At 58.5% G+C, this 19,085-nt stretch overlaps 3 protein-coding genes across 13 annotated transcripts in view; 2 read left to right on the forward strand and 1 right to left on the reverse strand.

Moving 5' to 3' along the window:
• Positions 1-17,338, reverse strand: part of MED24 (mediator complex subunit 24) — a 64,401-nt gene extending 47,063 nt beyond the window's left edge. For both annotated transcript variants that reach the window (XM_061362204.1, XM_061362203.1), the window contains exon 1: positions 17,333-17,338. The gene's annotated coding sequence lies outside the window, so the exon portion shown is untranslated. The remainder of the gene's footprint in view (positions 1-17,332) is intronic.
• MSL1 (MSL complex subunit 1) lies at positions 1,243-6,654 on the forward strand. Its single transcript, XM_061362169.1, has 8 exons — positions 1,243-1,906; positions 3,704-3,927; positions 4,229-4,614; positions 5,363-5,427; positions 5,623-5,690; positions 5,858-5,982; positions 6,067-6,139; positions 6,235-6,654. Exons 1-8 carry the CDS (start codon positions 1,331-1,333, stop codon positions 6,323-6,325), a joined length of 1,608 nt encoding a protein of 535 aa, XP_061218153.1. The 5' UTR covers positions 1,243-1,330; the 3' UTR covers positions 6,326-6,654.
• On the forward strand, positions 7,866-18,874 carry CASC3 (CASC3 exon junction complex subunit). Of its 10 annotated transcripts, XM_061362213.1 has the most exons (15): positions 7,866-8,129; positions 8,997-9,024; positions 9,339-9,376; positions 10,709-10,867; positions 10,955-11,106; positions 11,905-12,081; positions 12,287-12,981; positions 14,467-14,537; positions 14,746-14,860; positions 15,424-15,522; positions 16,061-16,275; positions 17,481-17,603; positions 17,749-17,764; positions 17,876-17,947; positions 18,448-18,874. In XM_061362213.1, the coding sequence occupies exons 1-14, from the start codon at positions 7,866-7,868 to the stop codon at positions 17,878-17,880; spliced, it is 2,157 nt and encodes a 718-aa protein (XP_061218197.1). In that variant the 3' UTR covers positions 17,881-17,947; positions 18,448-18,874. The 10 variants fall into 10 exon arrangements, with proteins under 10 accessions (XP_061218197.1, XP_061218196.1, XP_061218195.1 ...); XM_061362212.1 differs by having other exon boundaries at positions 17,481-17,764; XM_061362211.1 differs by having other exon boundaries at positions 17,749-17,947.
• Positions 18,875-19,085: the final 211 nt, after the last annotated feature.

Below are 19,085 nucleotides of genomic sequence, written 5' to 3' on the forward strand. Positions count from 1 at the left end.
CATATGTGTTTGTGTGCATACATGTAGGCATATGTGTTAGCGTCCATACGTGTGCATGCATGTTAGTGTGCACACATGTGTGCATACGTGTGTGCATACGTGTTAGTGTGCATGTGTTAATATGCATACATGTTAGTATGCACATGTGTTAGTGTGCATACATGTGTGCATGTGTGTTAGTGTGCATGTGTGTTAGTTTGCATATGTGTTTGTGCATACATGTTTGTGTGCATGCAGGTTTCTGTGCATACATGTTAGTGTGCATACATGTGATAGGTGTTTGTATGCATACATATTAGTGTGCATACGTGTTATCTGCATACATGTGTGCTATGTGTGTGCATACATTTTAGTGTGCATATATGTGTGCATACTTGTTTGTGTGCATACGTGTTAGTGTGCCTAAATGTGTGCATACATGTGTGTTTGCATACGTGTGTGCACACGTGTTCGTGCTGGGGCTGCAGTCCGGGCCGTGTGCCTGCAGCCGGGGCTGCGATCCCTCACTGCAGGGGGGTGCGTGCGTGTGCATGCGTGTACATGGACACGTGTGTGCGCCGGGGCTGCAGGGTGTGTCTGTGCGCACACTTGCACGCGCACACCAGGAGCTCCCCACATGCAGGGGTGCAGCCGCGGGGGGGGGGGTGCGGACCCCCCTTTTCTTCCCCCTATGGGGGTATCGCGACAGTGCGTGTCGTGCCCTCGCATCCCGGTGGGGCCGGGTAGGGGCCGGTTGTGGGAGGGGGGGGGCGCAGGCAGGCGCGGAACCCGCGCGCTCCGGGCGGAGCCGCCGCGCTCGGGAGCCACCGGGCGGCCGCGCCCCGTTACTGCGGTCCGGGATTCCCGGGCGCGGGAGCGGCGCGTCCGGTGCGGGCCCCACCGCAGGGCCCGGGGCGGGAAGCGGGGCGGGGGAGTCCGTGTGTGGGGGTACCCCCTCCCCCCCACCGGGGGATTCCGGTCGCGGAAACAGGCCCCGCTCCCGGTGTGTGCTCAACTCCGCTCTCCCGCCCCGTCCAGGCCTTGCGCATGCGCACCCCGTTTAAAGGTAACCGGGGGCCACAACGCGGCCCCGGCCTTGACCCAACCCCGTTACCGGCCCCGCACCCGCACCCTCCATTTCCCCCCCTTCCCCTCCGGCGTGGTCCGCGGCTCGGCCCCTCCCCTGCCCCGCAGCGGGTGAGGGCTCAGGGGTCTGCCCGTGTCCCCCCGCCCCGGCTCGGGGATGCGCTGCGCTGATGGCACCGGGGCCCCGCCGCAACCCCCAGCACCACGCAGCCGGTGTGGGCTCCGCGGGCGGTAACGGGGCGGTGCGGAGCGGCGGGCCCCGGCCATGAGGTCCACCGCCTTCCGGGCGGGGCGGGAGGAGGAGGAGGAAGAGGAGGAGGAGGAGAAGGAGTGGGAGGAGGGCTCCGCACCGCACCGCCTGCCGCCCCGCCGGCCCCGGGAGCCGCCGCCGCCGCCGCTGGGGGCACACAAGGGCCGCGGCGGCGGGGTGGTGGCGGCGGCGGCGGAGCAGCAGCAGCAGCCGCAGCAACAGCAGCAGCCGCAGCAGCGCTGGGCCGGGCCGGTGCCGCTGGCCGGTGGCAGGCAGGCCGCCGCGGGGGATGCGGGCGCCCGGCCGCGCTGCCAGGCCGTGCTGCCCGGGCGCGGCGCCGGGGAGGGCGCGGCGGGGCCGGGGCCCGGAGCTGGGCCCGTCGAACCGGGGCCTCCGCCGCCGCCGCCCGCCGAGGGCAAGTGGAAGAGCGGAGCGCGGCGAGGAGCGATGGGGGCCGGCGGCGGGTCGCCGGGGCAGGCGGCATGTCTGCGGCAGATCCTGCTGCTGCAGCTGGACCTCATCGAGCAGCAGCAGCAGCAGCTGCAGGCCAAGGAGCGGCAGATCGAGGAGCTCAAGGCCGAGCGGGACACGGTACGGGGCGGGGGGGGAACGGGAGGGAACGCGGCACAGCTCGGGTTAACCCCCCCCCATCCTCGGTGTCACCTTCTCACGGTTAACGGCCCCCCCCCCCGGCCCCAATACCCAGGGGTCCCTATGGGCTGCCCCCCGTAATAGGTAAGTATAAAGCCCCCCCACGTGGTACACCAGGGGTTAACACCCCCGTTGCAGGCGGTAACGCCCCGACATGGGGTTAATGCCCTGCTTCTTGGCACCCCGAGGGTTAACACACCCCCCCCCTTTGGGGTTAATGCCCCTCCTCTTGCAGGGGTTAAGCCCCCTAGTTGCCCCCCGTGGCACCCCAGGGGTTAACGACTCTTTTAGCAGGCGTTAATGCCCCCCTTTGGGGTTAACATCACCCCCTCGTGGCACACCAGGGGTTAACACCCCCATTGGAGCCTAATGCCCCCCCTTCGGGGTTAACGGCCCCTCCTGTGGGGTTAACAAACCCCATTGGGGCCTAATGTCCCCCCTTTGGTTACCGACCCCCAACCCCGTGCTATATGAGCAGTTAACAGTCCCCCTTGGGATTAATGCCCCCCTTTGCAACAGTTATCGCCTCCCCCATGGCATCCAATGGGTTAAGCCCCCCCCTTGCAGGGGTTAATGGCCCTCCTTGTGGCTGCTGCCACCCCCGTGGCACCCCAAGGGTTAACGGCTCCCATTAGGTCCTAATGCCCCCCCCGTGTGTGTAGGAATACCCGGGGAGGGGGGGGGGCATCAGTCCCTTCCCCTTGCCCCGCAGGGTGTTAATGCCTCCCCCAAGGGTTTAACCCCCCCGGCAGCGCAGCGGGGCCGGTACCCCCGGGGTCGGTGCCCCCCCCCCCCCCAGACAAAGGCCGCCGGGGGGCGGGGGCCCGGCGGGGGCACAAAGGGCCGGGGCGGGGCGGGCCGGCGGGGGTTAACGGGCCGCCGCCCGTCGCCATGACAGCGGACCCGCGGGAGGGGGGGGGCCTTAAAGGGCCCGCGGCCCCTTTTCTCTGCGCGGAGCTTAACTTAAAGGGGCCGCGTCCCCACGGTCCCGGCCACGCGTGGGTCAGTGCAGTGGGGCTGCCCCTCAAGAGGGGCGTGTGGGACACCCCCCATACCCCACAATGCTGCCGGCTTTGTGCTGTTCATGTGGGGATACAGTGGGGTGTGCTGCGTGCACCCCACTGCATGGCTCATGCACCCATGCCTGCATCACCCTATAGATGCTGCATGTTGTTCCCCCCCCATGCCCTGCCTGCAGTGCACCCCAAGGTGCAGCTGCATCCCCACATGCCATGTGCCAGGAAACCACGCTGGTTGTGGAGGGAAAAGCTGCCCCACGTGGTGCTACTGGAGCCCGCGATGGGTGTTTGCTGTGGTTCAGCCACGCCATGGAGATGGGGTTGGCAAATCCCGGGTGCTCCAGGCTCCTCCTGCCCCACAGCCAAATCCCCCGTGGGGTTCAGGGACCCCCTGACTGCGCTTTGCTGAATGGAGGGTTGGGTTTGGGTGTCACCAAAATGAATGCTAACGAAGCCTGCATCCGATTACAAAGCACCCTTTCCCTCCTGGGGAGAGTGCAGCTGATGTCGAGACCCCCAGATTCCTTAGAACGTGGGGTCTGCATCCATGGGGATGGGCAATGCTGATGGGGAGAAGCCAGTGGCCATTTTGTGCCGTTTGGACATCTTGGTCCATGCCTGCATCGCAGCTGAAGTGTCCAGGGGTGCGATGCCCACCGCAGGCAGCTGCCTGCGGAGCTGGGGTGCATGGGGGGTTCACCCTCAGCCTGTGTTGCAGCTCCTTGCGCGCATCGAGCGCATGGAAAGGAGGGTGCAGCTGGTGAAGAAGGACAGCGAGCGGGAGAAGCACCGCATCTTCCAGGGCTTCGAGGTGGACGAGAAGCCGGAGGCAGAAGCGTGCGAGAAGCTGCCCCTGGAGTGTCCCCAGGACCTGCTGGAGCCCCCCCCGACCCTTCAGCCCAAGCACTTCCCCTATGGCCGCAATGGGAAGGGGCATAAAAGGTACAGGGGGCTCTGGGAGGGAAAGCAGGGGACCTTCCCCATGGCTTCACGCTCCATCTGTGGGGATGGAGGGTGTGAAGGTACCAACCCATCCCAGTGCTGCTCGGTACTGGGAGCGCATCCCATTGAGCACCGGATGGAGGGAACCTCATGAAACCCTGGGTGGGGGGACCCCAAAATGCCAGTGGAGCCCCTCTCACATGGAGGAACCCACCTCCAGCCAGCCCCATTGCACAGCCCTGGCAGCCCCAGCACGGGGTGAGGATCCACGTGCCTGGCTCAGCTCTTCTTCCTCCCACAGGAAGCCAGCGTTTGGGAGCACGGAGAGGAAGACGCCCGTTAAGAAACTGGTGTCCGAGTTCTCCAAAGTGAAGAGTAAAACTCCAAAGCACTCCCCGGGGAAGGAGGAATCGGGGGGCTCCTTGTCCGAAACTGTTTGTAAACGGGAACTGCGGAGCCAAGAGACTCCGGAAAAACCCAGGGCGCCCTTGGAGACCCCGCTCCGAGCCTCGTCCCTGCCCAAGGGCCCCGGTGCCCACCCCAAGGAGAAGAGCTTCTTCAGCAGCGAGGCGGATGACCTGCCCTATCTCTCCACCACGGAAATGTACTTGTGCCGCTGGCACCAGCCGCCGCCGTCACCGCTGCCCTTGCGGGAGCCCTCCCCAAAGAAGGAGGAGACTGTGGCAAGTAAGCAATGGAGAGATGATGGAGAGCGAGCGGCACCGTGGTGTGTGCCAGGCCTTGGGGCAGAGCCGGCAGCTGGACATGGGCTCACCCGCCTCGGGGTGCTGGGGAATGGGGCTCAGCGCCCTCACCCTGAAGCTGGCAAAGGGCAAAGCCCCACAAAGCAGTGGGAGAGGTGCAGCCGGGTGTGTGGTGCTGCTGGTTCCTCCCATGGCAATGGGGATCAGCTCCGGTTCTGGTGCTGGGCTCCCCCAAACCAAGGCATCGCACTGGGTTGGTGCTGCCAGCCCCATTCTGCTCTGGTGCACCCGTTTGAGCGAGGGCTGAAGCAACTTCCCGTTTGTGGTTGGGGGAACGTGTTTCTGGTTTGTGCCACTGTGGCATAGCACGGGGTCGGCTGCTGCCCCCAAATCCGGTGCCTTGTCCTGTTGGCCGCCCCTTCCCAGCCGCTCTCCTTGGCTCCTGCAGCGTGGTGATTCCCGGCGATGGGCAGCGCCCCGGCACATCTCCTCTTGGAGCAGCTCAGGTTTGCTCGTGCGCTTGGCCGGGGGCATGGTGATGAACTCTTCCCTACACCTCAACCAGCGGCATTGCCTGGCCAGGCTCAGGATGGGCTTTTGGGGATGGGCCAAGCCGTGCCCTCCAAGGGATGGATGGGCTGGAAAGGAGCAGTGAGGCGGTGGGATGAGGCTGGAGCATGGGAATGTCGGGGTGCCAGTGTGGAGCTAACACTTGGCCTCTCATCCTGCAGTTCCATCTTGGAGGGACCACGTCGTGGAGCCCCTGAGAGACCCCAACCCCTCAGACATCCTGGAGGTACGTGCACCATTCCCATACCTGGAGCCTTCCCGGAGCACAGCTCAGTGCTCACTTTGGGGCTGGTGGCATCTCATCCAGCATAAACCCTGACTGCAGTTGTTGGGATGGGGTGAGGGTGAAGAATGAGGCTTCAGGCTGTGGGACACGGGTCTGGTGCAGGGAGGCGGCGCTCACCCTCATCTGTTGTTACAGAACCTGGATGACAGTGTCTTTTCCAAGCGGCACGCGAAGCTGGAGCTGGATGAAAAACGAAGGAAAAGGTGGGAGCAAAGAGGGCGATGCAGGACTGGGGGTCCCCAGCACAGCAGATCCTCTGTGGGGTGCAGGACTGGGCTGCAGCGGGGATGGGACCCGGGAATGGTGCCAGCGGAGGGATGTGGCTGCTGGCACAGCCTCCTGAGCATCCCATGGGCATCCTGTTTTCCAGGTGGGATATCCAGCGGATCAGGGAACAGAGAATTCTACAGCGGCTGCAGCTCCGAATGTACAAAAGGAAAGGGATTCAGGAGTCGGAACCTGAAGTTACCTCATTTTTCCCTGAGCCAGATGATGGTGAGTATCCTTGGCAGCGGGATGCAGGGAGAGGAATTAGGGTTATAAGTAAGGGGGTCCTTAACGCTCCCATCTCTCCCACAGTGGAAAGCTTGCTCATCACCCCTTACCTGCCCGTCGTCGCCTTTGGCCGGCCCTTACCAAAACTGACCCCACAGTGAGTACCGTGGTCCCCGGCAGCGGGGAGGGATGTGGCTGCTCGTACCGGTCCCCACTGGGAAGGCACTGGAATGGCTTTGTCTCTTCCCATAGGAACTTCGAGCTGCCCTGGCTGGACGAGCGCAGTCGCTGCCGATTGGAGGTGCAGAAGAAGCAGACGCCGCACCGGACCTGTCGGAAGTAGCTTGGGGCATCCCTGGCTCATCCCACAGCCGTGTTTGGACGGATGGATCCGTCCCTCCGTGATCCCAGTTCTGTTCCCTTGGGTTTCACAAGCGTTCTTCGGACTCATCTCCCTGTGCCGCAGATGGATGAGGCTCCCCCAACCCTACCCTGTATCCCGGCTGCTCCAGTCCCAACAACAGCTCACGGACCCCAGCCCCATCCTTGGTGCCCGTGTTTGGGATCCTGTGGACACTCAGCGTGGAGCCGGTGCTGGGGAATGCCGCATCCCATTGGGAATCGCTGCCTTGTTGTTAGTTAGGAAACGGGATGGACACCAGGGTGGGGGCACGGTGCTTCCCGGGAGCGCTCTTTGGGGTGTTTGTCCCCCTCTCAGTGGCTGTGACAGGGTCGGGGGGGGGGGGGGAAGGGGGGGGGTTAAAAACCTTCTATTTTCCTCTTTTTTTTTTTTTTTTTGTGAAATAGAGCTCCTGAACGCACAATTTTGGGGTTTTTTTTTGTTAATTTTGTTGGGTTGTTTTTTTTGTTAATAATTTAAATGTTTGGAGGTTGCTGAAGTTTTGCCTGAGGCAGTGGGGGTTGCGAGGGATGAGATGGGGATGGATCCTCCCCCCCCCCCCCCCTTGGTGGCACCGGCCATGGGGAGGGGGTCCCTCCCCCTCCCCCCCAAGCAGCGATTAAAGAGGTCAAAGGTCAGCAAAGCCACGTCTTTGAGTCCCTTATCTGGGGGTCTGGAGGGATTTACCCCCAACCCCCGCAAGGGTGGGTCCAGCCATGGGGCTGTGTCTATGGGGCACCAGGGGGCTCATTAATGGGGTGAAACTGGTGTGAAAACACGTTTTAAGGAGGAAATTTGCTTCGAAAACCAGGAAGTTTGGCTTGAAAAACCTGAAGTTTGGGTAAAAAACCTTGAAATTTGCTTTGAAAACCTGGAATTTGCTACGAAACCCTTGAAATTTGCTTCAAAAACCTGGAATTCCCTACAAAAACCTTGAAATTTGCTTGGAAAACCTGAAATTTGCTTAGAAAACCTTGAAATTTTCTTGGAAAATCTGAAATTTCCTTCGAAAACCTGAAATTCGCTACAAAAACCTTGAACTTTGCTTGGAAAACCTGGAATTTGCTACAAAAACCTTGAAATTTCCTTCGAGAACCTGAAATTTGGTGTGAAACTGAAAAGCGCTTTGAAAAGCCTGAAATTTGCGTCGCAAATGTGAAGTTTGGGGGGGGTCACGTGAGGGTTTGTTTTTGGTTTTTTACATTTCGGTGTTTATTTTTGATATTTTTTTATTTACCGTTAAAGAACCGCGAGCCCGCCCCCCCGCGCGTGACGTCACTTCCGGCGCAGTGACGCAACCTTCCCGGTGACGTCGGCTCGTTGCCCGGCGCTCGCCTGCCCCCTGCCGGGCAGAGGAGCACGCGTGTAGGAACGGGTCGACGCGGCCCTGACGCGAAGGCTGCCGGGATTGCGCTGACGTCACCCGCCGCGGGGTCCGCCGGGAGCTGTAGTCCGTCCCGGCGTGCCCCGCGCGCTGGCCAAGATGGCGGACCGGCGTCGGCAGCGCGCCTCGCAGGACAGCGAGGACTCGGATTCGGACTCGGCCGCCTCCGACAGCGGCGCCTCGGCCGCCAGCGCCGCCCGCTCCCCATCGCGCTCCGGCTCCGGGTCCCGCTCCGGGTCCCCGCGGCCTCAGCACCGCCCTCCGCGGGGCGCTGCCGGAGCCCTCAGCGCTGGGCCGCGGGGCCGCGGCGGCGCCGAGAGCGCTGCGGGGGGAGCGGCCAAGAGCGCGCCCGAGTCCGAGTGTGTGAGTGCGGGTGTACGGGGGGGGGCGATGGGCGCTGCGGGGCCTGCGCTGGGTCCCGCCCTTGCGTTTCCATTAGAGCCGGGCTCCAGCACCGGGAAGGGGCTGAATCCCCCCCAGCCGGGTCCCTGCGGGGGGTGCAGGTGCGGGTTTGCTGCCCTCTTCCATCATGGATCCGCCCTGAGCGGCTTCCCTTATGGAAGGGAAACCTTTAGAGGGAAGTTTTGGCGCTGCTGCCCCGCGGCCTGGGGCTCCTGCCCTGGTCTGGATGCGAATTCCTCCCATCCTGGGTTCATGGGCTGGTTATTCCAAGTTTCCCCCTCAGTTTTGGCGTTTGGCCCCGTTAGCACGTTGTCTGGTTTTGGTCTGGTTTTGTTTTCACAGCTTGATCAGTGTGTTCTTTTAACGAAAAACTTCCAGATCTGAGCTGCTCTGCTTCATGTGGTCCATGGTTCCATGAGCCAGCGGCTTCTCCAGGGTGCAGGGCTGTGCTCCTGTCACTGGAGTTTCAAGGACATGCTCAGCATCTATTCCTTAATCCTGCTTTAAGGAATCCTCCTGGAGCTGCCTTGTCTGCCCCTCGTTACTGAGGGAGAGGCCCTGGCATCGTTGGCATTGCTCTTTCCCTTCTGAGCCCTCCAGCACTTTACAGTTTGTGCTGGTTTCTTCTTGAGCTGCTTTAGAAAGACCCAAGTAAAAGGCCTTGGGAGCCCTGGGTTTGTTTCTGTTCCTGCTCACTGGAGCTCAGCTTCCCAGGGCGGATGCGATAGGAGCAGAGCCAGCTGTTGCTGGGATTGTGTGTGGGATGATACCGGGACTGGGCTGCTGCCTCCCACTCTGCTAACCCGCCTTTCTCCCCCTCTCCTGCAGGAAAGCGAGGATGGCATCGAGGGAGACGGTGAGTAACGACATCCTGGCTCTGCTGTCCGTGTGCCAAATGGGAAAGCTGGACAAAACGCCTTCTCCAATGGCCCTGCAGTTGGTGCAGTCCCAAATATGAACTCATAACGGTGGGCAAACAGTGGGTGCAGGGGCAGAAAGAGCCAAACTCATCCTTGCTTCCTCCCATGCTGGCAATGGGGTTTGTTGGGGACGCTCAGTGCTGGCCTCTGCCTTGGAGAGGGGGCTCTGTGCCCCTCTGCTTGTTACACTCACAGAGAAGCTGCATTTCTGCTCCTGCCCTAACACCCGACTCCTTTTTCTCCCCTGCAGCTGTGCTCTCGGATTATGAAAGCGCCGAAGACTCGGAGGTAAGAGCAGTCCCTGTCCCGCTGTTCCGAGTGTTCTGCCCACTGTTTGCACCTCACATAAACAGCACAAACCCCACTTTGTGTCCCTCGTTTTCCACTACCCCGTTGGCAGCATTGCTTTTGTCTCAAGGTACCAGCAGCGTGGTCAGTGCCACTGCTGCGAGCCCCTCACCAGTGGTTCCCTGTGTACAGAGAAGCCACTGTGCTGCTGGGGTGGCTGTGGGACCGGTGTTTGGGATACTGGGAGCCATGGGCCAGAAGGGTGTGGAAGGAAGCGGAGGATGCGTGTTGGGTTGAAGCATCCCTGTGTGTGGCAGCTGGAAGGGGAATGTGCCCTGGGAGTGTTGAGAGCTTTGTGCTGGCTCTGTATGGAGCAAATCCCACCTGAGCCCCCCTGCCTGTGCCCTGTGGCTGAGGTTTTTAGCTCAGAACAGCAAGTTTCCCATTTCCAGGCAGTTTAGAGAAGTGGTTTCTAATGATGACGATGAAGGTTTTCTAGTGGGAACCCTTCTCTTGAAGCAGCTGGTTTGGGGGTCTGGAGGGGGGCAGCAATTAAAGACAACACAGGACAACGAGGCAGATGAAATCAAAGCCCCTAGGGCTGTACTTTGTCAGTTAATCTGTGTCATTGATGAGGAGGCTGCAGAGGTGGCACATGGTGCAGCAGCTCTTTGTGCCTGGAAAGCTGCATGGAGGCACTGGTGCAGGTTGCAGGGGGTATTGCATCACTGCCGTGCCAGGATGACTCTGTTCCTGTGCCTAAAAATAATGCCCTGTCTGGGCTTCCCCAGCGTAAACAAAAGGAGCAGTTGATGTGCAAATACGCTGTGTTGAAAGAGAAAAACAGAGCCGTCTTTTTGTTAATCACACGGGGCTATTTTTAGTGTGGGTTCAGCCTCAGCAGGGCTTGCAGGCTCCTGGAGGGTGAAACCAGGTCAGCTCCTGCGAGCAGAGAGCTCCCAGTGACTCAGCTGAGTGACTCCAGGGAATCTGGAAGCGGTGCTGGCTGGGGCCGGGCCCTGGCATGGGAAGGAAGGGATGGTCCAAGGGCCTTTGCTCGCTGTCTCCTTGCCTTTACAATGGAGCTGATCCCAGACTGGAAAGCCAGACTGTTAGACCTCATTGGGATGGGGAGAGGGGGTGGGTTTGGTTTGCTTTTCCCGTTAAAATTCAGGGATGAGAAGGACCTTAAGAGCTAATCCACTGCTTTGAGAGGGGCAGGGCTCAACAGCTGGAACAAGGATCTGACTCCAAATGTGGGGACTTGTGTGGGGAAACTCCTGGGGAAGCTGTTGCTAAAGGTCCACGTTAGAGTAACCGAGGCTCTCTCAGGCAGAGGAAGAGGATTACAGCGAGGAAGAAAGTGCCAAAGTGGAACTGAAGCAGGACAGTAACGATTCCTCCGGATCAGCGGCGAAAGCAGAGAAAGGGGATGAGAAACCAGACTCTAAGGGTGCTGTGACTGGTGAGAGGCAAAGCGGGGACGGGCAGGTAGGTGTTAAGCATGGGTTCTTTGGGCCATGGGGGAGGCTTCTCACAGGGGGACTGCTGTAGTGGTGAGAGCTGTGATTTTGACAGGAGAGCACCGAACCCGTGGAGAATAAAGTCGGGAAGAAGGTTCCCAAGCACCTGGATGATGATGAGGATCGGAAGAACCCAGCTTATATCCCACGGAAAGGGCTCTTCTTTGAGCATGACCTCCGAGGGCAGACGCAGGAGGAGGAGGTCAGGTATGTGAGCATAACCCCGTAGGCTCTAAACTGACAGAGGGGAGATGGAGATGAGCTCTTAGGCAGAAGGTGATGGGGAAGAGAGCTGTTGCCTGTGCACACCCAGCCCTAGAACCACTTGGTGTCTGGGCATGGGGCTGGTGGAAGCTGCCACTGTGCCCTTGTGGCCAAGAAGGCCAGTGGGATCCTGGGGTGTATTAGAAGGGGGGTGGTTAGTAGGTCGAGAGAGGTCCTCCTTCCCCTCCACTCTGCCCTGGTGAGACCGCATCTGGAATATTGTGTCCAGTTCTGGGCCCCTCAGTTCAAGAAGGACAGGGACCTGATGGAGAGAGTCCAGCGCAGGGCAACTAAGACGATGAAGGGAGTGGAGCATCTCCCTTAGGAGGAAAGACTGAGGGAGCTGGGTCTCTATAGTTTGGAGAAGAGGAGATTGAGGGGTGACCTTATTAGTGCATATAAATATATAAAGGGGGAGTGTCCCGAGGATGGAGCCAGGCTCTTCTCAGTGGCAAACAATGATAGGACAAGGGGCAATGGGTACAAACTGGAACACAAGAGGTTCCACTTAAACCTGAGAAGAAGACAGAACACTGGACCAGGCTGCCCAGGGAGGCTGTGGAGTCTCCTTCTCTGGAGACATTCAAAACCCGCCTGGACACGTTCCTGTGTAACCTTATCTAGGTGTTCCTGCTCCAGCAGGGGGATTGGACTAGGTGATCTTTCGAGGTCCCTTCCAATCTCTAACATACTGTGATGCTGTGATTTCCTTGGTAACAACTCCTGATGTGACTGTTCCAGGCCGAAGGGTCGTCAGCGGAAGCTGTGGAAGGACGAGGGCCGCTGGGAGCATGACAAGTTCCGGGAGGACGAGCAAGCCCCCAAGACCAGGCAGGAGCTGATCGCGCTCTATGGCTACGACATCAGGTCAGCGCACAACCCTGATGACATCAAGCCAAGGAGGATGCGCAAACCGAGGTGAGCAGCAAAGTCAAACTGGAGCTGGCTTCTCCCAGAGGGAGACAGGTCTGAAATGCCAAAGTGGGGAAGCCCTCTTGGTGGCATTGGTCTCTGAGGTGTGACCTTGGTGCTGGGATCTCTGGGCATCCTGGAGAGGGTTTCCCTGTGGTACCTTGCACCAGGAATTTGTTTCCAGTTGTTTGTTCTATTTGTCCCCCCTCAGGTTTGGGAGTCCTCCTCAGCGAGATCCAAACTGGTCCAACGAGAGGCCCAGTAAGCCCCCAAGGCACCAAGGGGCAGACAGCACTTCAGCTCCCCCACGAACCTTCACCAACAGGAGCTCTGCAGGGACGGGGAGGATGCCCCCACCTAGGAATTACCCGAGGCTGGGGGGCTACAAAGAGAGCCGTCCAGGCTACCGAGCTTCGGAAGCCAGCATCCAGCATCTGTCTCGGAATGGTGAGCAAGTGAAACAGGAGAGCAGCTACCGAGGGAAGCACGCAGAGCAGACCCCACCGAGGGACAAGTCACCTGAGGTGGAAGCAGGGCACGTCCACAGCAGCCCTGTAAGGGAGGAGGTTGCTTTGGAAAACCAAGCCACAGCTGCAGATGCTGCCCAGCCACCACCAGACAGACCAGTTGAAAAGAAGTCTTATTCCCGGGCAAGAAGGACCAGAATCAAAGCTGGGGATGCAGGGAAGCTGGCGGATGAAGTGCCCGCTTCGGAAGGGCTGGCTCCTGTGCCTCCAAAACCCGTGCAAGCTGAGACATCCCTCCCACCAGCCAAGAGCAGCAATTGGGAGTCACCAGTAGAACCCAGCTTGGATGGACTCGAGCAAGAAATGACCCAAATGAATCTCGCTGAGCAGAACTGGGCTCCAGGGCAGTCTCAGTTCATACAGCCCCGGGAGCTGAGGGGTAAGTGGGTGCTGGCTGTTGGCTTTCAGCTCCAGCCAAACAGCAGACAGGGAGAGCTGAACTGTGCCTGCCTCAGTCTTGAGGTGGATCCAGGCCAGGGATGCTGAGAAAATGCAGTAGAGGTGGTTAGAGGGGACGAAACAGAGAAAAGGGGACTTTGGGAATCACAGTGAGGCTGGCTGCTGCAGCCAGAGTCATTGTTCAGGAGATGAGGAGCCTTGTGCTGGCTTGGTGGGTAGGGTGATGGATAACCAGGCTCCTGCAGTGTTTAGCTAGGAGCAGGAGGGAGCTTTCCTCTGTTTATCAGTGTAGCTCCTAGCATTGGGATTTAGTTGGCACTAGCCAAGGCCTGGCTGGGATTGGCAAATGAATTTGTGCCTCGTAGGAGGAAGCTGCTCCATTTGCAGCAGCGGGAGGGATCTGAGGCAGAGTTTCCCTGTGTGAGCTGAGAGCTGAGTTCTAGTTGAGCCTCCATGCAAGAGGTCACTCAGGTATAATTATCCCTTTGCAGAATGAGAATCCTTTCTGGGGGCTGTTGGAGTTCTTCCCAAGGGAAATAAAACTGGAGCAAGGAGAAGCGAGCAGCTCGCTGCTTTCATAAGCATCTCTTGAGGTTTAGGTCATGAAACCATAAGTCATCTTGTACTGATGCGACTGGCAAGAGCTTTGTGTGAAGACTCTCGGTCTTGACTGTGGATGTGAGGAGACAGGCTTTAAATGTGTCAGTGGGATGAGAGTTCCAATGTGCTGTGAGCTGCAGCTGAGATCATAGACTCCTTTTTTTAGGCTTAGAAATAAAACATCTTCACAGATTTACCACGAGACAGCTCCAGGCTGCAGGAGGGGAGCACTTTGGCAGAAGGACATCCTAATCCACTGTCCCTTTTGTTTCTTCCTAGCAGAGAAGGCAGGATCCTAGGAGGCCTTTGGCTGGCACGGGTGCATGTGTTGCAGTACCAGTGATCCATGGGCACTTCCACTGTTTGGTTTGTCCACTTTGGCTCCCTTGGGATCACCTGGGCTTAGCTTGGCACCGTGCTTTTAAACGTGTGCCAGAACTTTGTTGTTTGGATTAAAAGGAGCCCGTGCTAAAAGTGGTTACACCCTGGAGAGGGTTTAAACTGCAGCTTACCCAGTCCCACGTGGCTCCTTGTTTGTGCTCTGAGGAGATCCCTGTCTCGGCAGGAGCAGGGCTTTATAGATCAGGACCTGGATTTCAGGCTGAGGGCTTCTCTTTGTTAGCAAGGTTTCAAAGGTGTTGAGCAGCATGGGTGATTGTAGAGTGATACAGCAGCTCCTCATCTGTCCTGGAACATTTCACGTGGTAGCTGAAGAGGTGAGCTTGTCAGATGGTTCCTTGTCAGGCAAGCAAGAGTACTATTGGTATTGGTAGGACATCATGTCCTGGTATCTCCCTTGTTAGGTGAGGTGGCTCTTTCCTAGGAATAAATACAAACCATAATAACCAGTCTGTTTCTTCCTCAGGTATTCCTAACCACCACATGCACGTGGGAACTGGGCCACCACCGCCTCAGTTTAACAGGATGGAGGAAATGGTAAGGCATGTTGCGTGGAGCGTGACTCTTGCTTTTAGAAGTGCACTTGTTTGTGGGCTGTGGTAATTAGAGGCTGCCTGGGACACCTCAGCCTTTCCCTTTTGTGGGTGTTCCCAGTTCTTGCTGCGTGACCCAGATGGGAGGTTTGCAGGGGCTGGGAAGGGCTGGAGGGTTCCTGACCCTCACCGTTGCCTTTGGGCTCTTTCAGGCCGTGCAAGGGGGCCGTGTCAAACGCTACTCATCGCAGCGGCAGAGAGCACCGGTGCCGGAGCCTGCCCCCCCCATGCACATCAGCATCATGGAAGGGCACTACTATGACCCACGTGAGTGCTTCCATCCTGCTCCCGAGGCTCTGTGTGTGCCTGGACCTGAGCAGCTGGAGCAGGAGTCCCCCCCACTCCCCCCCATCCCATTAGGGTCAGGGGCTTTGTCATTGTCTCATACAGTAAATGAAAAGGTGGCTCTGAGCCTCCCTGCTTGGTGCTGTAACCCACTGGAACAGAATCACTGTTACCACCTCCCCTCTCTAGTCTCTAGGACACCGCTTTCCTTCACAAAAACTAGGATTTAAAATTAACTTGAAATCAGAGCAATGCCTTTGACATTTGAGAGCGGGGAGAATTACAGAGGATGGGTGAGGAATTGACTCCGGCATTTAAAGTGCAAGAGAAGAAATTCCCTGAGCATTCTGCTTTGTAAAAGGAGTAGGAGGCTTTTCTGTTGGGAGCATGGAGCATCTGTCAGCCTGGTAGACTGCGTGTGCCGATGGGAATGTGGCTTGCAGCACAGCATCTTGTAACCGTGGCTGGTTGGGGCGGGCGTGTGGCTTGCTGCAGCAGAACAAAACTGGTTGGAGCTTTTCCTTACCAACTGTTGTGTGTTGCAGTACAATTCCAGGGACCAATCTACACCCACAGTGAGAGCCCAGCCCCGCTGCCGCCCCAGGGGATGATCGTACAGCCAGAAATGCACCTCCCTCATCCAGGTGAGGAGCCGGCTTCCCAGCATGGGGCATGGTAGCGATGTGGTTGTGCTCCCTGATAACTCTGGTTCTTGTCACTTGGGGAATCCATTTTGCCTGCTACAGCATGGAATAGACCTGCTTCCCTTATGCACTGGGAGGCTGAATCAATCTAAACTTAAAGGAGAGACAAATGGGCATTTCTGGCCCTTGCAGCCAGCACAGGACTGAGGGGATCTGCCTGGGTTGGCAGACTCTGCACAGACCTTCCTGCCTGAGCTGCTTCCCCTTCAGTGGGGCGCTTGGCATCAGGTTCTTTGGTCCCTGATGCTTCGAGATCAAAGGAGAAAAGCAGAAATGAGAGCTGTTGAGTTGGCATTTCCCCATCTTCCCTCAGAAACTGCTTACAGAAGGGGATGGGATGTGCTGACCTGGGGCTGTGGCTGGTTCAGGAACTGGGACCCTGCACTGGGGAAGGAGCTGTGCTCCACTGTGCTGAGAAGTGCTTTATCCTCCCTTCCCTTCCTCACACCACACTAAGCATGTTCTCCTCTCATCCCAGGTTTACATCCCCACCAGACGCCAGCCCCCATGGCCAACCCTGGCCTGTACCCTCCGCCCGTCTCCATGCCCCCAGGGCAGCCCCCACCGCAGCAGCTGCTGGCACCCACTTACTTCTCCCCTCCTGGAGTCATGAATTTTGGGAATCCTGGCTATCCCTACCCACCGGGAGCGCTGCCCCCTCCGCCCCCTCCGCATCTCTATTCCAACACACAGGTAAGCAGCTGCACTGCACAGCCCGCCCTCAGCAGGAGCTGTGGAAGGCAGATGGGAGCCTCTGGAGTGTGGATATACCCTCTGGATTGCTGGGAGAGGATGCGGAGCAGCTGGGCTGCTCTGTGGTGGGAGGTTGTTCACTGTCATCCCTCTCCCTGCTTGGGGTGGGTAACTGGAAAGGATGGCAGCCACAGCTGTACCCTGAAACGAGGGACTAGTGGATGACATGCCTGTATTGGTGGGTCTTAGAGTCAAGGCCTTCTCCTGCAGGACAGGGAAGCAGCCCACTGGGAGCCTGGGGCCTTTTACATCCCCTCCAAGCCCATGCTAAGCAAACACCACCTTGAAAATAGAAGCTCCCCCCTCCCTGGCAGTGCTCAAGGCCAGGTTGGACGGGGCTTGGAGCAAGTTGCTCTAGTGGAAGGTGTCCCTGCCCATGGCAGGGGGTTGGAACCGAATCAGCTTTAAAGTCCCTTCCAGCACAAACCAGTCTGTGAAAATGGCTTTGGAAGCCCTTTCCGTTGGAGATGGGGGCAGGAGGCTGGAAACTGCCTGGTGCTATTCCTTGGAAAGCCCTTGGTGTGAGCAGTGTGGGGCTGGCTTTTCCTGCTCCCTGTCCCACCTCTGTGTCCACGGAGCTGCTGGGCAGGGAGGAGGAGCCCTCTGCTCCTGGCAGCAGCACACGGCTGACACGCAGTGGCAAGCGGCAGGGATGCACGTTCCCAAGCCCTACAACCTTGCTGCATCCATCCCACTGCCCTGGCAGGAACCAGCCTGGTCTGGGGGCAAGATCCTCAGCCCCCTGCAGCTGGAGGGGATCTGGGTGTGATGAGGAGCCATTGCCTGCCTTGCCCATGTAGAAGAGTAGTAGCTGCTGCTGTTGCAAAGCACAGATGTCCTGTGGCAGCTGGGAAACTGGGGGGTGAAGGAAACCCATCTGTGAGCTTCAGTCTGATGTGGCTGTGGGCTGCTGCAGCCTGGCCTTGCCCCGAGGCCCTGGTGAGGGGCAGGGGTAAGTGATGCTGTTCTTTGTGACCTTGTGGAGCTCAGCACAAACTGAGCCCGGTCCCTCTGTGACTGCTCTCACCTTCAGTGCCCGGTGGTGGCATCTTGTCACAGCCCAGCTTTGCACCGTGGTGCTCTCACAGGGGATGCAGGTTTTTGTGTCCCCCACCACTGACCCTTCTGCTCTCTGGGGAGCGCAGGCCCAGTCCCAGGTCTATGGAGGGGTCACCTACTACAACACTGTCCAGCAGCAAGTGCAGCCCAAGCCTTCTCCTCCTCGAAGGACATCCCAGCCCGTGACTATCAAGCCACCACCTCCTGAGGTACCATCCCCTCGGCACGAGCCCATGCATGAGTGATGCTGAGCCCTCGGGGTGTGCGCGGGGCTGCAGTCTCCCTCTCCCATCCCATATAACGCGTTGTTCCAGGGAAGTCTTTACCTGATCTTTGACATGTCCCATACTTCAGCTTCTCGTTGCAGGTGGTAAGCAGGGTTCCAGTTAAGTTGAGTTTCTAAATACTTTAAAACTAAACCTGCATAAAAAGTAAGTCTGAAGTTGACTCTTGCTTGTTTTGTTTTGTTTTATTTGCTCAGGGTAGAGAGCAGAGCACTTTAGAGAGAGAAAAACCCAGTCCTAAGCTAGAAGGCAGTGACTTCTCCTGAAGAGTAAGAGGCAAGACCTTAGTAGATAGCTCAGGCAGCAGACATAAAGGCTTCCCAGAGGCAAGAGCTGTTTCTCTGCGCTGTGAATGGTTTCCTTGCTCCGGTCCTGTGAGCTGTGTGTGTGTGCCAGGGGGCCACGTGTGTGTTTGCTTTCCGTTCTCCATGCCTTGCTCAGCACAGAGGGAGCCGGAATCACCCAACAAGCCCCAGCAGACCGGGGCAGGCTCGCAGCAGCGGTGATGGGCTGGGGCCACGCAGTGCGTGTCGATGCGCTGCGAGATGCTCTCATCACCTTGATCAGGGCGTTTGAAAGGCCTGGTGATGGGAAGGGGTTGAACCCTGAGCAGAGCAGGGCTGGAGGGGGCTGGTTGTGCCCACACCGGGCATGGGTGGGGGCTGTGGTTGTGTTTTGGCAGCTGGGTGAGGAGGGTGTTCACTTGCAGCCCCGCGCTGGTGTTGCTGCAGCCTAAAAACCTCCCCTTCTCCTTCCTCTTGCCCACCAGGACAGCAAAGGGGAAAAATCCAAGGAGAGGAGCAACACGTAGAGGTGCAGCCATGGGCATCCCGACGCCAGCCTCAGCCCCTCGGCAAGGAGGAAGCTCCTGGGGGAAGGCTTCTTCCCTGCGTGTAGGTGAGGCAGCGGGAGGAAATCAGCTGTGCTCAGGGCCAGGCACCTTCCCCCTCTGGTTTTACCGGTGCCCTCCCAAAACTCATCTCACTGCTGCTGATCTGCCCTCCTTCCCCTTCCCTCCCTGCGGAATCAAGCCCCAGGGCCTTGGGCACACGTTCTCTCAGCTTCTCTCTCCCTTACTAAATGTCTGCCCCTTTCCCCTCCCTAGGATGTTAAACTCCATTGGCTTGGTTGGGGTCTCTCTTTTTATTTAAGAAATGAACCAGCTCCTTCAGTAAAGCTGATTTGTTTCTTTTTGGGGTACCTTGGATCTGTTTGTCTGGCTAATGGGACCGGCACCTCCCCCGTCCCCCCATGGGGACAGCTGAGACCTTCATTCTAATTCTCATTTATAATTAGCACGTTTATTTCTGCCATTGTTAAGGCACGGGGAGGGCAGCTGGGCCATTGGGGGCTGTTGGAACGCGCTGGCTCTGCAGCCACCACTTAATTTAGAAGCTCCTTTTTCCC

The sequence above is a fragment of the Neopsephotus bourkii genome, unplaced genomic scaffold (genome assembly GCF_033783945.1).
Source record: "Neopsephotus bourkii isolate Nb327-2 ecotype Australia unplaced genomic scaffold, CSIRO-AGI_Nbou_v1 NB_1090, whole genome shotgun sequence".
Taxonomy (NCBI): domain Eukaryota; kingdom Metazoa; phylum Chordata; class Aves; order Psittaciformes; family Psittacidae; genus Neopsephotus; species Neopsephotus bourkii.

What these genes read in the sequence shown, in the direction of transcription:
- CASC3 (XM_061362206.1), top strand. Translation starts at nt 7,866, where the DNA reads ATGGCGGACCGGCGTCGGCAGCGCGCCTCGCAGGACAGCGAGGACTCG. An exon ending in GCGCGCCCGAGTCCGAGTGT is followed by an intron (nt 8,130 to 8,996) that starts GTGAGTGCGGGT and finishes CCTCTCCTGCAG; the next exon opens with GAAAGCGAGGATGGCATCGA. An exon ending in ACAGCCCCGGGAGCTGAGGG is followed by an intron (nt 12,982 to 14,466) that starts GTAAGTGGGTGC and finishes TTTCTTCCTCAG; the next exon opens with GTATTCCTAACCACCACATG.
- MSL1 (XM_061362169.1), top strand. Translation starts at nt 1,331, where the DNA reads ATGAGGTCCACCGCCTTCCGGGCGGGGCGGGAGGAGGAGGAGGAAGAG. An exon ending in GAAGGAGGAGACTGTGGCAA is followed by an intron (nt 4,615 to 5,362) that starts GTAAGCAATGGA and finishes CTCATCCTGCAG; the next exon opens with TTCCATCTTGGAGGGACCAC. An exon ending in TTACCAAAACTGACCCCACA is followed by an intron (nt 6,140 to 6,234) that starts GTGAGTACCGTG and finishes CTCTTCCCATAG; the next exon opens with GAACTTCGAGCTGCCCTGGC.